Raw genomic sequence first — 17,105 nt, 5'->3', positions numbered from 1 at the left:
TCATTGGCTACCATGCTTGGTGTTATCGAATGTTGCTGTTCATTGCTACGTATTGAGCAATGATAAGCAATCATAAGAACAATATAACAGATTTTGTCGATTAGCCTTCATGGGTAACGTAGTGATTAAGTCCTAGATAACAAACTTCCTGGACTATTTTGCGGGTCCAATGTTACGGCTTACTAATAACAGCCATGCAGTGAAAGAAGTTGAGAACATTCAAACTCTCTCTCTCTCTCTCTCTCTCTCTCTCTCTCTCTCTCTCTCTCGGGGTCGCAGCATTCGAGCAAAAGTTAGGTACAAGCTTTTTGAGGCCGGTCATGAAATCAACGTAAAGCCATGCAACTGAGAAAGAGGATTTTAGTATACGCTTTGTCAAACAGGCAAATGTAGAGTTTTCACGACTGTTAAGAGTCTTTGGTTATGGTCTTGGCTTTTAATAGCGTCTTAACAACCTTCATGCATATAAAAAAAGAGAGTCTATTCCATAGAAATTTCAAAAATTCGTCTCTGGTTGTGTCGTAAATAAGCGATCGGACAAGCAAAAACCGGGAAGATACAAATATGGACCTAACCAGGTCGATGGTGGAATGAACAGAATATTAGGAATAAAGAGCAAGTTAAAGATGAGAGAGAATGCTAATATCCCGGGTTTGCTCGATATATCCTTTGGAGATTTACTAATCGATCTTCTTCTTTAGTTTACGGAAGCGTATTGCGCCTTCTTTTTCTTCAGTTTGAATGGACTAAGAACTAAGATTTGAACAAGGTAATCTCATATCTCTACACGTGAATAGGGCATCCGGACCATACAACCACAGTCAATGACTTCCTGTCAACGAAGTAAGAACATAAAAAAGCTTCACGTAATGTGCCGTAGAATAATCCACACCGACGACAAGATGAGAGTTGACATTAAGGGAAGCAGCTAGTGGCGGCCTACACCTGATAAAAAATGGCTCGAGTTTCAGCAATATCTAGAGGCGATGGCGATGGATCGCTTCTATCCGTATTGCCTGATTATTCAAAAGCTAAAAAAGTTGATGATTGTTGGATCAACCACGTTGAATCTGAAGACTTCCTTTCTTAAGAAGTTCTCTTGCTTCACGTTTAGAAAGAGAGAGAGAGAGAAAGAGAGAACCATGGATAACCGTTGAGTTATTTAAGTCATATAGTGTCTTATGATTTATTAGTGCCCTAATGTTGAAGTAACTAAATGAACTTTTATTGGAGGGAAAAAAAGGTTGCTCAATAAGAAAGTTTTTGAATCTTTTAAAGTATTGATAACCCAAACTAGCAGATAAGTCGATGCATTTGGAACGAAGCTGCTACTTATTTGTACATGGCTATTTAAAAAGTATCATCGAAAGTTAACTTTTAAGTCTATATTATTTAACGATCATGCCATGTGACGTGTTTTCCCCTCAATAAGTTAAAGGTTGAGGGGCAACTGGTGCAGCTACCCCTCTAGATGTTATCAAAGGTTCCACACTCGCCTCAAAATGTTTATCTTGAGTTATAAATATGCAACCCACTGAAAGGTGTACGTGCCTATCACCGCAGCCTCACTGGTATGATAGAAGCCAAGTAGTCTTTCCGCATTATGTAGCAAATGCCCAAGGCACAAGTTGGTTTGAGGTTCGCCGATGATATGGTGGCTCTTAAGGTTTGACCTTATGAATGATAGCGTGACCTCTAAGATCCTGATCGCAAGAGTTGTTGCTTTTGATTACATATGGAGCAATAACGAGTAATCATAAGAACGATACAAACGGGTATTATCGATTTGCCGTTGGAGGTTCACGTGAGGATTAACTTTTAGATAACAGACTTCTTAGACTATTTGGGGGTCAGATGTTACGGCTTATCAAGAACAGCCATTCATTTAAGTGAAAGAAGTTAAGAACATTCTAAATACTCTCTCTCTCTCTCTCTCTGGTCTCTAGATTTGAGCAAAAGTTAGGTGCATTATGCCGTGTGAAGTCTTCGTGGAGAAAATGTTATCAAAGCTAGCTGTAAGAGATCACGGGATAGATAGGGGTAGCTGCAAGCTTTTTGACGCTGGTCAGATTTTGAAATCCCCGTGGAGCCATGCAAGAGAGAGAGAGAGAGAGAGAGAGAGGAGTATACACTCACGGGAAAAATGACACAACAAAGTATAATAGTTTTTATAGGGTGCTCATTTGAGTGCTATAATTTCAACATCTTTCGTACGACGCTTATTTGAGTGATATGATTATTTTTCCGATCATTTGAATGCCATATAAATTTTCGATAGATCAGTTAAGTGTCACAAGTTTTTAAAGACGTTAGCCACAAGTACCACGTCACGTCGGGTTTCTGGCACTTGTGTGAACATGTGCTTAAAATTTATGGCACTCAATTGATCGATTGAAATTATGGCATTCAAGCAGATTTTTTTTTATAGAAATAATGTCACTCAAGTCATAAAAAAATTTATGACCCTCAAGTGAGCGTCATACAAAAATGTAGAGTTTTCTCAACGGTTAACATTCATTGCTTATCAATATGTGAAAACTTTTCAAGAATTTCATCTCTAGCTCTTAGATCGAGTTCTTGATATGAAATAAGTAGATGATCAAATAATTAACTACCGAATACCTGACTATCTATCTAAATCTAAGCAAAACCCACCTTTTTTGGGGGGTGTCAAATAGGCAAAACCTACCTTAAGCAATTATAGTATGAGTTTGTTATGTAACTAGACCTATTAAACGGATTAGTCGAGTCGGATTTGGGTCGGGTCATAAATGGTCGTACTCGTATTGTCTCATTAACCCGTTTATGACCCATTTATGCATAGTGCTAATTTCTCGACCTATACCCAACACGACTCATATTTCTAATTACTTTCAAATTTAATCCAACATAAAAGAACTTATTTCTTATAAATTTTTGAAAAAAAATTATATTACTAAATCATTATGGACAACTTTTATAATCTTTATAGTTTAAAGAAATTGATTTTTTAAAATTTTTTTATACATGTTATAACTTAAAAATCTGAATTTTTATTTTTATTCTTTTAAATTATTTTTATTTTTATTTTATTCTTTGTTCTAAGATCGATGAGGGTTAGGCCCTCACCTAGATTTCGCAAGGGTGACCCTCACCGGTCGCCGGGGAGGGCCGCCCTCGCCGTTTGTTGTCGAGGTTGCGGTCCTCGTGAACTCTAGGGGCAGGCCGCGAAACCCTCCCCCACGGTGGGCGAGGGTCGTTGGCTTATCAAAAAAAAAAAAGTAAAAGAAAATAAAGAAAATAGTAATAGCAACAAAAAAATAATAAAAACTATTATATTGTAGTAAATGAGTTTAAAGACGTCTCATTGACTCAACTTATAACCTTTTTTGTTTTTTTGGTCAGATCTAATAACCTTGATAAGCTAAATGGGTTGTAAATGAGTTTGTTTAAACCCATTAACAACCCACTTAAACTTAAGCTTACAACTCCAACCCATTTATTAAAACTTGGCCCATATGTGACCAATCTCATCGAGTATGGGTTGAAAATGAGTTTTTAGCACATTTTGACACATTTACTAATAACCTTGATAAGCTAAAAGGGTTGTGAATGGGTTTATTTAAACCCATTTACAATCCATTTATACTTAAGCTTACAACTCTAACCGATTTATTAAAACTTGTCCCATATATGACCTATCTCATTGAATATGGGTTAGAAATGGACTTTCAACCCATTTTGACTTCTCTATTTGTAACCTCAGTAAACAGAGCATATACATATATACACACACATCTCAATTGACTTCGTCGTATGTTGTACGTCGAAGAGGCTTTGATTGGAAAAATCAGAACATGGGCTGGGGGTTCCTCCCCTAATCGGGTCACTAATTTTTTTTTTTTTTTTTTTTGGGGTCGAAAATCGGGTCACTATGAAAGAGCTGCAATATAGAACAAAGAGTACATTGAAGGAAAAAGGCAATAAAAAATCGCACTTGTAGATAAACATCTCATATATTCAATGAGATACAAAACGCAATATAATGTGAACGATGATATAAAAGTCCACCACAGAACTGTCGTTTCATTAACATAAATTGGAAAATTATTGCTCTTTAGCTATGGTATTATCGCAGTTATAAAAAGATGAACTCAACCATATTAAATGTTCATCCAAAGTCGTTTACTTCATTGAGTTGGTCATGTTGTGGGTACAAAAGGGCTAACAATACTAACAAGTTTAATTTTGGTTTGTAAGCCATAAGCTTTTGTGAACTCAATAAGCAACTTATTTTGAAGAAAAGCACTAAGTCGGCAGTAATTAACTTCATAAGCTTAAACCATCGGTATATAATGCATGTTATATTTATAACTTACCATAATTGACTCTAATACTGACTTAAATTTAATTGCCTAACCATTTATTCAAAATTTACATAGTTTATAGTATGATACAAATTATACTTTTATCGCTAAATTCAGTAAAACAATCATCAAATAGAACGAACTGATAGTACAATAATGACCAACATGAGAATAGTCAAATAGGGGGAAAATATAATATAAATGGGAAACAACTTTTCGGGGGCGCATTACAGATTAGTATTATAAAGAATTGCAAATCCTTATCAAGTCACAAGGAGCTGAAAATCGAAGAATTAAAAACCCTAAATGCAGAGAAATCTTCACGATCAATGTACGGTTGTACTTATTGTCGACGTAGAAAATGGCTGTTGATGACGAGATTTCCTTGATTTGTGATTCCTTCACCTTAGTTTTGCAACTTGAGGTTATTGAAATTGAATGAACCAATATGCACTCCAATTTTACGCTCTCCTAATCTAGAGGCCGGAAGTGAAAGGCACGCTTGTCGCCGGCAACCAAGAGTTGCCAGCGATGAAGTTCCCGACAGTGAACTTGGACGCCTCCGACGCGCTAGTTATGACCCGATAGCCACCCCATTTCACTCTGTTCTTAGTTGATGACCCGGGTCCGGTGTTCATGTACTCACCATAGTACAAGGTCTTGAGAGCAAAGTTGCCGCTCCACTCCATCCAACCAGCAGGGTGGATCAAGCTATCAAGATAAGTCTTCATGAAGACGGTTCTAGAATATTCTTTCCATGGCCTACCGAGGTAAGTCTTAACAGAACTTTGGACCGGTTTTAGGTCCGAAGCTGCGGTGACCCGGCAATTGTGGATGGAGATGCCGGTATTTTGATTCGGGTCGGTCCGACCTTGTGCGGTGATAGTGTTAGTTTTGTTGGGAGGGTTTCGTGGATAGATGTTGCAATTTTGCAAAACAACTGCGGCATTTCCGAAGATGAAGTCCACTGTCCCATAGATGTTGCATTCTTTGTAAAATTGCCGCTCAGAGTGGACATAAAGGGTGTCTTGATAGCCTTCGAAGCTGCATTTGTAGAAGACAGAGAGATCAGAGCCGGACCGTAGGGCAACCGCTTGGTGATTGGCCGCGCCGGCCGTGTTGCGGAAAGTGATGTCCTGGGCCACAAATCCGTCGCCAACAACGGCTGAAAAGGCAAGAAAGATTAGATGAGAAGGCGAGGTCAAAGTATAGGACTAAACAGCACTTTTCATTATAACACGCAAAGTTACGTGACTTTTCACGACAAAAGAAGTCGCAATCTCGTATGTCCCCACAGACTGACGTCAATAATCCCTTTCTTGTTCTAGATTTGCTTCATTGTTAAACATATTTTGATCATCTAGATGACTAATAAACATTCAAAAAGCCGTAAATTGCCTAGGAAAAAAAAAATGGAAATTTAAGTACAAAACATGTACTTGTCACTTACGCTTTTACTGCTAGGATTTCCAAATGGGTGAACGATCGTATCACATAAGAATTGAGACGCATTATCCTTTGTCCCATCTTTCGTCAATGTGGCATTCATGATCTAGGCTTAGTATCCATTGCATCTATACATTTAATTCTGAACTGCATCCACTTATTCAACGTTTGTCGTGCGCCAAGAACTTAACAATTAATTATAAATTTCAATATGCACAATTGCTTTCTCTCCAAAACAATCTAGAAATGTAGAAAATATGGACTTCATCGTCAAGAAAATCAATGAGAGCAATTAATAGCACCTATTGACCGCCATTTGGAGGCAACGGACCAGCCAAAGAAAATTTTGCGTGGCGTCCATGAATAGACACGTTAAAATGTCGTCGGATGCTGTCCCTTTCGTTGACGATAGATGACATGTGATGGATGTGTACGTCTCCTTCATGAAGTCATTGCTTGACCGGGTTAAAGTCAAGGACCATAATTGTTCCCTCAGGGCTTAATTAATTATTTAGCAGCGGCCAAATCGTAATTCGTTCGCTTAACTTAGGTAGATTAAAAGCACCGGCGTTACCCTTGTTTTACTACACGAATAGACTTAGCTGAACGAGAAATATTCAAAAGGTTAATATCAAACTGATAGTACTTACCAACAGTGGCCGAATTGAAGGTGGTAGATCCTCCACCCACGCTTTTGCTTCCGGTGATAATGGTCTTCCCAATACCATCTCCCACAAACATGATGTTCTTCAATTTGCTACCTACTTCAATGTTCTCCTTATATGTCCCGGCCTTGATGTAGATCACGTACCTCGCGGTTCCGGACCTTTTCGATGCTGCGGTTATGGCTTCTTTAATGGTCTTGTACTTCCCAGAACCGTCCTTGGCCACCACAATATTGGCCTTAGGCGCCGGGGATGAGGACTGCAAGAGCTTCCGATCACCGGGCCTCACCCACTTGGGGAACCCATTGGTGTAGCTCGGCAGCTTGTACGGCACATAGTTTAGGGCCAAAGTGTTGCTTATCAATTTCGTAACATTATTCGACATCAAAGGCAACACGTAGTCCGAGACACCAAGCTCGACGAACCCAGCCCGACAGGTCTCGAGGTTGGTCAGGGCCGTGCTGAGCCACGTCTGCGCGTCTTCTTGGGTGCACTTGAGGTCGACGGTTTGGTTGAGGCGGACAACGGTTTGCTCGTAGAGCTGGAGGCAGTCGGCCCACGCGGCCTTCTCACGCTCGTTACGGCACTTAGAGCCCAGCGAGTTGGTGTTGCTCTGAGCCCGCAAGGCTCGCTCGAGCGCGAGCTGCATTGAGACCTTGAGGAAGTCGGATTTTTGCTTGATGGGGGTTTCCCTAGGGTTGTGGGTCAAGAAGTACTCACATGGCTGTGGGTAAGGCATTTTGCTGCACCAAGATTTGGCATCACCTATTGAGAAGCCAGAAATGGAAGGAGAGATCAAGAGAGAGAGGAAGACAAAGGCTATGAACTTTTGAAGAAGATCCATCATGGAGATTTGATGAAGTTGGTGAATCTATGAGGTTGTTCTTTGCCTTGATTTGGTTCCTTTATATAGAAAGTGAACGAAAAGGCGGTGGTTGGAACTTGGAAATAGGGCAGCACAAATAATAATGGGCATGCACCATCTTTCCCTTTTCGTGTTTTGGTCTACGGAACAAAAAAAAAAAAAAAATAGTCACGAATATGAATAAAGAAGGACGAAATCATACTTGCCAACAAGCATAATTCTTTGGATATGTTACTTTTTTGAAGAATGTACATTATACTAAGGTTAGAAATTGGATAGATAGTGTATTTGACTCTTCTTATACGTGGAGAGTTGACATATGGATACATTCAAAAACAACAATGAGGTGGAGACTTGAGAGAGGCTAATAACGCGTTGTTGACACGTTCGTATGCGTTCTTGGAAATCTAATAGATCCAACGATTTAGACCCACAACCAGCTATGAATGTATTGACCTAAGCCCGATTGGAATTGCAAGTCAAATTGATTGGCTCGCGGTTTTGCTCATCAAACTTTCAACCGAGTCTTCTATAGGCCGCCCCGCGCGTGAGGGTCATTTTCCCCGGTGGAAATTATGATTCAGCGGAAAAAAATTTCTCCGATGGACCGCCTTCATTATTATTTGATTAGGTCATTGTGTGATTGTGATTGCTCTACCTCGTCGATCACCACATCGAAGGGTGAATGAGACCGCTTGTGGAGAATATTTTCTATACCGTCCAACTATGATTAACATGAACAAGAAAGGTTATAGTTTAGTGGAGCCTCGGAGACCTGATTGAACATTTTGATAGAAGTTTGTGAACTAGTGGTGCCTTTGCCCTTTTCTAGAAGCTGCTAGCCTAATAGTTTGACAATATTGTCGGTTATTTCCGATGACACGATCTCCCAATCAATGGGTGTTTTATGCAAAACACGCCGTAATGGTGTGCGAACCTATGGTTGAGATTGCACCATCCCTAACAATACCGTCATGGAAGCATTTCCCTTTCGAGTATGGACCTATCTTCATATGTCGATTATTTTTCTTCCATGGGCAATAGATGATTTGGTGGCTCCAATGGCAAAGTGGACCCTAGTTTTTTCAATAAAACAACGATTAGTGAGCGTTCATTTTACTGATCATTTAGGCGGGTGTCCTACGGAAATGATATGGAGAGAGCGAAGTTTGGGGTGTATTTGTTTGAGTGATTTCTTTTTTCAAGAATAAAACTTTCACGTAATTTGGTTTGCTGAAAATGATCGGTCGACAGAAAACTATTTATAGTAAAAAAACATGCGTACTTAAAATTTGGAAAATGAATTTTTCCAAATACACACGCCCTTAATTTGAGAATGCAAACTTCGTGTAATTTGAGAACATTCCAACTGAAGAAGGGTGAGGGGGAAAGAACGACGACATTTCCGTAAAGACGTGCATCTAGCAACCTTGAAACTTGAAAGTGAGAATTCATTCTTTATGGGGTTATCTTTTCTATTTTTATTTTTTTGGCATAAACTGGTCGTGCGATCTAGATGCATGGATGGTCATCGTGGCTTAATGAAGTAAGAACCATTGGTTCCAAAGTAAGGAGCCCGTCTAGAATTGGAATTGGAATATCTTTATGCAACGATATGTGCCAAGGGTTCATTTGGGATCGACGATTAGCCACTCGTGTACTAGCGGATGTCGAGGGCTGACGGTGGCCGTGGAACCTCGAGTTTTGGAAATCGGGTGTTGCCGAGTTAGTAGCACCTCGATTCCTAGGATCATCATAAACCCTAAGTAAGGGTAATAATCTACGAGATGCAAAAACGACCATGAACTTAAATACCGTACTAGAGTTACCACCTATCATTTCGGAAGAATCTGGATCAATTGGATACCTAAAGGCTCAGGTAATAATGAAAAAGTTAGCTACCTAAGTGGTCTTGTGAAGGAACTAGTCATACAAAACCTAGGATCTTAGGTCCAGGGGTTTGTTTACGTGGGAGATGGATTAACATAGCGAAAATTACCAAAAAAATTCATAAGCCTATTGAAATTGTGCTAATTTAGTTTTAAACTTTTTTCTTTGGTTGATCAAGTCCTAAACCTTTTAAAATTATGCAAATTCAGTCAATTGAGCCAATTTTGGCAGGCTAGCCTGGTGCCAATAATATTATAATTACTTTTTTTTTAATTTTTAGTTTTTTTAAATTTTTAAATTTTTTTCTTCCCTCTTCTTCCTCCAGCTAGTTGCAAGACCTTGGCAACCAATCGGAGGTGACAATCGACAAGATCGACCTCGTTGACTTTAGGCGAAGCTTGCCCCTACCTACCATTGGCGGGAGTGAGCCTCGCCGTTGCTGGGTGAGGTCAAGCCTTGCCCGACAAGGCCGAGCATCACCATTGTTTGGCGAAGCTCGACCTTGTGGTGGCTGGGGGAGGCTGCCCTCGCCTAGCGACATTGAGGTTCGTCCTTGCTAGTGGCTGGCGAGCTTCACTCGGTGAGGTCAACCTCGCTGGCTAGTCACCGAGGTCCGGCGATAGGCTGGAAGAAGAAGAGGAAAGGAAAAAAAGAAGAGAAAAAAGGAAAAATAAAATAATAATATATCATGTCGCCGGTCGACATCCACATTAGCATTGGTAGGCAAAAATTGGTCGGATGAATTGAATTGATACAATTAAAAAAGATGTAGGACTTAATCGGCCAAAAAAAAAAAAAATCACATGCAACTTGACATGGAAATTCATGATGCAAACATGATGAGAAAATAACACGAAGATCGAATAGCACGATAATAATCATGTGCTACATGACATACAAAAAAATGACGATTTAAAATTTATAATTGGGAGCGATGTCATCCTTCCATCAAGTAGACTAACGAAAATTGCTAATGTGGTGTCAATTGTCGTTAATTGATCGTTAAATGTCCAAGGTAGCATTCGCATAAAGCTTCTTCGAGACTTTCTTCCCCGTAGATGTTTTGGGATTATCGAGCGCCCGAGCTACGCGTCCCAGCCAATAGCCTTCTGCCATTGGATCAAGGTGTGCCATTTGTCTTAGAATTTCCACCTTGACCTCGAATAAGTCTTCCGCGTGAAAATGGGCCATTTCGCGGATCTCGAAAGACAGAAAAGAGTGTTGGCTGATTGTCTAATAGTTGTTTAGTAGATTAGTAGTTTAGATTAGATAGATTAGTTGGCTCGCTGAAGACACACCGAATCGAAAAACAGATGGTTTGATAGTTGTTCCGGTCATAGAACAGATGAAATAAATCAAAAAATGTATTTTTGTTCAAGAATGAAATCTTATGGGAACCGTTCATATCCAGTTCATCCTTCGGAACCATATCACATCCCGGATTTGAGAGTCAAAAGACTTTTGCATCGGTCGTCTAGGTTCTAATCCGTATCTCATTAGGGAACTCATTGTTGAAATTCCGGCAACTTGTTCAATTCCTTCTATTATATAATAGATCCGCTCTTATCAAGAACTCTCGCCAAATCACCAGCCTTCCTATTACGCCAAAATGTACTACCACCGTGGTCATTCATTCCTATGAAAAGGCCGGGTGAGGGGCACGGTGTGTCTGGGGATTTTTTACTCACTTTCAAACAATTTCACTCTAATGGTGAAGCAAGGATGGATATGATGGCTTTAGCAATCTACGGGCTGGTGATTTTCTTTTCTTCTTCCTTGCGGGACACATACTAAAACTTGCTCCGTCGAAGGAGGAAGAAATCACGGGCTACCATATCTAGAAGGAAAGGTCTTAAGGCGGCCGGGCTTAGGGTGTGACGAGAAGGTTGAGGTACCTGACATTTGACGTGTCCGATCGTCAATGGGGGCCTGAGCTAAATAATTCGTGAATCGTACAATATTTGTTGAAGGAGCAACAAAGGCGTGGGGCATGCAGAGACGCGATGTCAAATCATAAGAATTTCAATGCCTTAAACAAGTTTTCATTTTCAAATCTTACCTATTTAAGTTGCACCTCAATTCTCATTTATGCCCTTGCCGTGCATAGAATGTGTACATGGTCGTACTCTTGAAGTCTTCGTCCATTTTGATATAGAAGAAATGGAAATAGAAAGTAGATTAAGATAACATAAATTGGGAGTGCTAGACAAGGATGTGAAGTGTTGAGAATCAATAAACACGATGAACTGCTTGGATTCGTCTAAAACTCTGCCACACATATATTCAATTGACCTTCAAATTTCGCCATCTTAGAAGAGTTAAGGAGCACGTAATACCGGTCTCAAAATCTCACTCGAAGTACTATATCGAGGACAAATCCGAGTATCCTCCCGAGGTCATTTTCAACCTGAAAATCCTTCATTATCATCGGTTCGAACCGGTTTTAAGTGTTAGCCTATGTATCCAGATACTTTCGATCTTATCTAATATTTCTTGCTGTTTGGGGTTTCCTAATAATTTCTAGTATAATTACCTACTATATCAAACAGCGACAATTGTTATCGCCTTTATTAAAAATATAATTGAGCAGTTTTTTCACTCTTATCGGGTTAAACAAACCGTTTATCCCAAAAGCTTAAACCGTTCATTTCATTGCTCAAATGGGAACGCTACTACGTGCGAATCTCTGTCCTTTTCGACTAACTCATGAACTAATGAAACAACAAGAGACTTTGACCTCCGGTTTTTGAATTCCTCCAACGTCTAGAGGCAATGGCGACGGTTTTCTCGTACGCGTCCGACGTGGTACCTTGTCGGAAAGAAGGTTCCTTCCACTTGCGGCGTCTGTGAACCAAGAAAAACCAACGGAACCAAAATGCACGGCGGTCCCCGGCAAAACAGTTGGACCCACTTAGGGGTCCCACGCGTCGTTATCATGCTCAGTAACAGTAATTCAACTTGTCTCCAGTGTCTTGGATATGTAGGGTTTGCTTGCAAAGTCTTCGTCCTTCGGGAGAAAATAGGTGTGTTGAATCAAGAGGAAGCTTAGCCGCAAAGCTTTTTCGGGGCCAATCAAATTTGAAGTTCAAACACACGATCAATGTAGACAGATTTATTGAAGAGTTAATATTAAATTGATTAGGTCCGGGCGAGCTTGGCAGGCCTGGCTTAATAGATGAATGTCTTGTCAAGACCTGTCTATCTGGCCTCCTACATAACCGGGATTGGCTGGCCTTGGGTGGACACCAATGGGATGATGGGCCCGTGATCGCCTTTACCCCGCGTTCGAATTCATATCGTAGTGGTTCCAGGCCGTGACACTCATCTACAAGCGCACTAGTCTCTGGACATAGACTCTGTGGAACAAGAGACATATCCAATATCAAAAGGGAAGTGCGTAAACATATTGTACGGATGCTAATTTAAGTTATAAACATTTCAACTTTATCAATTGGGTCTTAAATTTTTGCACAAGATTCCAATGTGCTCCTTCCGGCCAATTATTGTGTCGAAAATCGCTGATTTGTCGATCTAGTCTTCATCGGATGTACCGACAAGTCGGTTGGTTTTCAACAAAAATTGGTCGAAAGGACTCCATTAGAATTGAAAAGTCTACAACTGAATTGGTGTCATCACAACATGTTCATAATTGATTGGGTAATATTTCCAACATCACAATATAGGCCCCGCTCAAAGTTTTCTAGCCACGTTTTTTTGCGCCAGAAAACTAACCCGAATCAATTGTCATAGTATCCTTACATTCGCGTAATGCATCTACATAGGCACATGTATTTTGCAGTTTTCTGCAGTTAAGAAATGTAATGATGATACAGCCAAAAAACTAGCGTGTAATTCATCATTTGGGAAAATATTTTTATCAAAAAAGTCCTAAACCTATTGCAATTGTGCCATTTTAATTCATTTGATGAAATTTTGGCCGGCCGGCTGATGACATGATATTTTAATATTCTCTTTTATTTTTTTATTTTCCCTTCCCTTCCCTCTTCTTCCTTGATGAGGTCGCCATGCAAATAGCCAAAATCTGCCGAATGGACCGAATTGACAAAGTTACAAAAAGTTTAGAACTAAATCGCTTAAAAAAAAGTTTATGACTCAATGGGTACAATTACAATAGACTTAGGACTTTTTTAGCAATTTCCTCTATACATCTGCATTTACTTGAAAAGTGCAAATCCCATATCGTATAACTGTTCATGACACACACACACACACATATATATATCCGATGTGCTTTTCATCGCATCTTACCCGATCTATAAAGTGTCTCAAAGATTCCTGGTTGACCTATTTGAATTAGATTTTCTTGCCATTCATATAACTTAAGAGAAATTAAGATATAAACTATATCATTCTCTGTTCGGAGTAAAATGTCCACACCATTTACTATGTTATCGCCCCATTACTCCAAATTTTAAACAGTTTAGGCCAAACTGGAACCAACTCAAACCAAACCTGATAAATTGTGCAACTCCCATGATCTTGTACTTATATGTGGTTGGAGCAAAAGGCCAAAAAGGAAAATTCCATAACTAGCAAGGACTCAGATGGAGGGCAGTATTTTAAAGACTTTGTTAAAAGTAGATTGCGAACAATTTGCTCACACGTGTGTCAACAGCGCGTTTCATTTCATCTTCCCTTTGTTCCTCTCTTTTTTACTTTATCGGATTTGCATGGTATCATTGCCAACCTTACAGGAAAAGTCAAAGTACACGTCTTTATCAATCCAAACTAGGGTAGCCGAGAGATTAGGTGGGTGACAAAGTGCACATTTTCTTTCTTCTCATTCTCGTTCAAAAGTTGACCAATTTGTCGTATTTTGAATCTTCATTGCGATAAGCTGAAGTAGAGCCCCAAAACGAGAAAAAATCAAGTGGCGAAAAGCGAAGTTGCATGGTGCATGCATGGAGATCTGGTGGCTACATCTCACTTCTATATAAAAGGAAACGATTCAAGGCATTTAATCACCAAACTCAAGAGTTTTATCACAATCTCAAGACTCCTTCTTGCATCGTTGCGTCGGATACCATTGGCAACACAATACCAAAATGGCTTTTCGTCCAAAGTTGATGATCCTTCTCTTCTTGCCTCTATTGCTATCTCAAACCATTTCTGCCTATTCCTCTAGCGATGTCAAATCCTGGTGCAGCAAAATGCCGTACCCACAGCCTTGTGAGTACTTCTTGACCCACAACCCGAAGCAAGCTCCCATCAAGGAAAAATCCGATTTCCTCAAGGTCTCGATGCAACTCGCACTCGAGAGAGCTCAACTGGCCCATAGCAACACGCACTCGCTAGGGCCGAAGTGCAGCAATGAGCGCGAGAAGGCTGCTTGGGCCGATTGCCTCCAGCTGTATGAGCACACGGTTCTTCGTCTAAACCGAACTATCGTCCACGAGTGCACACAAGATGAGGCGCAGACGTGGCTCAGCACGGCCTTGACCAATCTCGAGACGTGCCGAGCCGGGTTCATCGAATTAGGCGTCCCTGAAAATGTACTGCCTTTGATGTCAAACAATGTTTCCGATTTGATAAGGAACACTTTGGCCCTAAATTATGCCCCCTACACTCCGCCTAACTACACGAAGGGATTTCCAACTTGGGTGAGGCCTGGCGACCGAAAGCTCTTGCAGTCTTCATCCCCGGCGTCTAAGGCCAATCTTGTTGTGGCACAGGACGGTTCGGGAGAACTACAAGACGATTAGTGAAGCCATAACGGCGGCATCAAAGCGGTCAGGTACCGCTAGGTACATCATCTACATCAAGGCCGGTACTTATAAGGAGAATCTCGAAGTTGCATCAAAATTGGAGAACATTATGTTCGTCGGTGATGGTATCGGGAAGACCATAATTACCGGAAGCAAAAGTGTTGGAGGAGGCTCTACCACCTTCAATTCAGCAACTGTCGGTAAGTTAATATAATATGAGCTACTCATGATTATTCACAATGAACACCAAAATTGAAAAAAAAAATTCTATTTATATCTTCTATATGTATCAACTTATTAGGAAACAAATAGTTAAGTTTTTTGGAGTATTTTGTTGTACTTCTAATAATCTTTCTCATCTCGAATTTCAGCTGTAGTTGGTGATGGATTCATCGCACAAGATATCACTTTCCGCAACACAGCTGGTGCAGCAAATCACCAAGCCGTTGCTTTGCGCTCCGGCTCCGATCTCTCGGTGTTCTATAGATGTGGCTTTGAGGGTTATCAAGACACTCTCTATGTTCATTCGGAGCGTCAATTCTACAGAGAGTGTGATATCTACGGCACCGTCGACTTCATCTTTGGGAATGCGGCTGTTGTTTTCCGGAACTGCAACATCTATGCTAGAAACCCTCCTAACAAGGTCAATACGGTGATCGCACAAGGCCGAACCGACCCAAACCAGAATACTGGCATTTCTATCCACAATTGCAAGGTCACCGCAGCTTCGGACCTAAAATCGGTTCAAAGCTCCGTTAAGACCTACCTTGGTAGGCCGTGGCAAAAATATTCCAGGACTGTTTTCATGAAAACTTATCTTGATAGCTTGGTTAATTCTGCCGGTTGGATGGAGTGGGATGGCAACTTTGCCCTCGACACCCTATACTATGGAGAGTATCTAAACACAGGCCCCGGGTCATCGACCGCTAATAGGGTCACATGGGCAGGTTACCATGTTATCACAAGCGCGACAGAGGCTTCTAAGTTCGCTGTTGGGAGCTTCATTGCCGGCGGCTCTTGGTTGCCTGCCACCGGGGTGCCATACACATCCGGCCTTTAAGCCTTTTAAATTTGGGAAAATCGAAGGGGGAATGCAAGTCTTACAGGAGTACAAGGCGGCTCACAAGGGAAACTTGCGTTCTGTCACTATGCAGCACATAGAAAACAAGCAAAAAATTCTTTCATTTAGAGTTCCCATTCGTTTTAGATATCCTTTGTAATAAAGTGATCAAATTTACATTCTTTCATAATTACAAAGTTGTTATTCTTTCAAGATTGTACTTTTATGGTGATTTTCACATCTTTTATTCTCCCTATGTATCTCATTTTCAGTATTGGCATATTGGGTTTCCTCTCCTTGGCCTAAATCCCATATCATAGCGCAAAGAAAAGTTTAATAATCACCGGAGTCTCCAATTGAATCGTATTTGTTCAAACCACCATGAATCGATCCCCGAGACAAAAAAAAAAAAAAAGCAAATTATTTGACGATTTGAGCCTTTCCACGAAGCAAAGATACAAGTCTAAGTCAATAGATTGAACAAATTAGCTTATTTAAGCCTTTCATTATAAGCTTACATAAAAGAGTCAATAATAGCCATTTACGAGGAAACGATGGAAAGATGATAAAATCGTATATTTGCAAGTTACAGTGATTGAAACAGAGCATTGGCTAAAAAAAAAAATTCATTGACCCAGATTATTAGTGACACCTAAATTTTGACTATCTTTTTAGTCATTATTTTAAAAGAATTAATTTTAATTCCTACCAAAAATAATCAAATCATTTTTAGCATCATATTGCATTACATTGCATTACATTTAATGAGGCAGGAAAAAAGAAGCGGGGAAGCAAAAGCTAGGGGGCAACTCGAAAAATTCATTAAGGTCTTGAGGTCTAATTTGAGTTTAAACCAGCCCATTTAAAGTTTTATTTGGGAAAAGCCTTTTAATTAAGGATGCTCATTAATTGAAAAAAACTTTATGAAATGGAATATTTTGTCTGATCAAATTGCAATAGTTAAGGGACTTTTTTTTAAAAAAACAAAACGAAACCTAATTTGTTCTATAAATAGGGAGTTTGTTCACAACACGACGGGGAGGAGGCACACATAATTCACATACGGCCAGAGAGCTTCACGTGAGAATGGGGAAAAAAAATACAGAA

At 40.1% G+C, this 17,105-nt stretch overlaps 1 protein-coding gene and 1 pseudogene across 1 annotated transcript; one reads left to right on the top strand and one right to left on the bottom strand.

Annotated features, from left to right (window-relative positions):
- Positions 1–4,535: 4,535 nt before the first annotated feature.
- Positions 4,536–7,317, bottom strand: LOC115756396 (pectinesterase 2-like). The gene is made up of 2 exons (XM_030696149.2): positions 6,443–7,317; positions 4,536–5,511 (listed from the first exon to the last, which is right to left on the bottom strand). The coding sequence occupies exons 1-2, from the start codon at positions 7,302–7,304 to the stop codon at positions 4,823–4,825; spliced, it is 1,551 nt and encodes a 516-aa protein (XP_030552009.2). The 5' UTR covers positions 7,305–7,317; the 3' UTR covers positions 4,536–4,822.
- A 6,898-nt stretch (positions 7,318–14,215) lies between these two features.
- LOC115756397 lies at positions 14,216–16,262 on the top strand (annotated as a pseudogene).
- Positions 16,263–17,105: the final 843 nt, after the last annotated feature.

This window comes from Rhodamnia argentea, chromosome 3 (assembly GCF_020921035.1).
Source record: "Rhodamnia argentea isolate NSW1041297 chromosome 3, ASM2092103v1, whole genome shotgun sequence".
NCBI classification, from domain to species: Eukaryota; Viridiplantae; Streptophyta; class Magnoliopsida; order Myrtales; family Myrtaceae; genus Rhodamnia; species Rhodamnia argentea.
This window is presented reverse-complemented; position numbering and strand designations above follow the sequence as displayed.

Bases quoted from the DNA above. Each gene is read 5' to 3' on its own strand.
- LOC115756396 (XM_030696149.2), bottom strand. From the start codon at position 7,304: ATGATGGATCTTCTTCAAAAGTTCATAGCCTTTGTCTTCCTCTCTCTC. The intron at 5,512-6,442 runs GTAAGTACTATC...TTGCCTTTTCAG, and splicing joins CTTCAATTCGGCCACTGTTG to CCGTTGTTGGCGACGGATTT.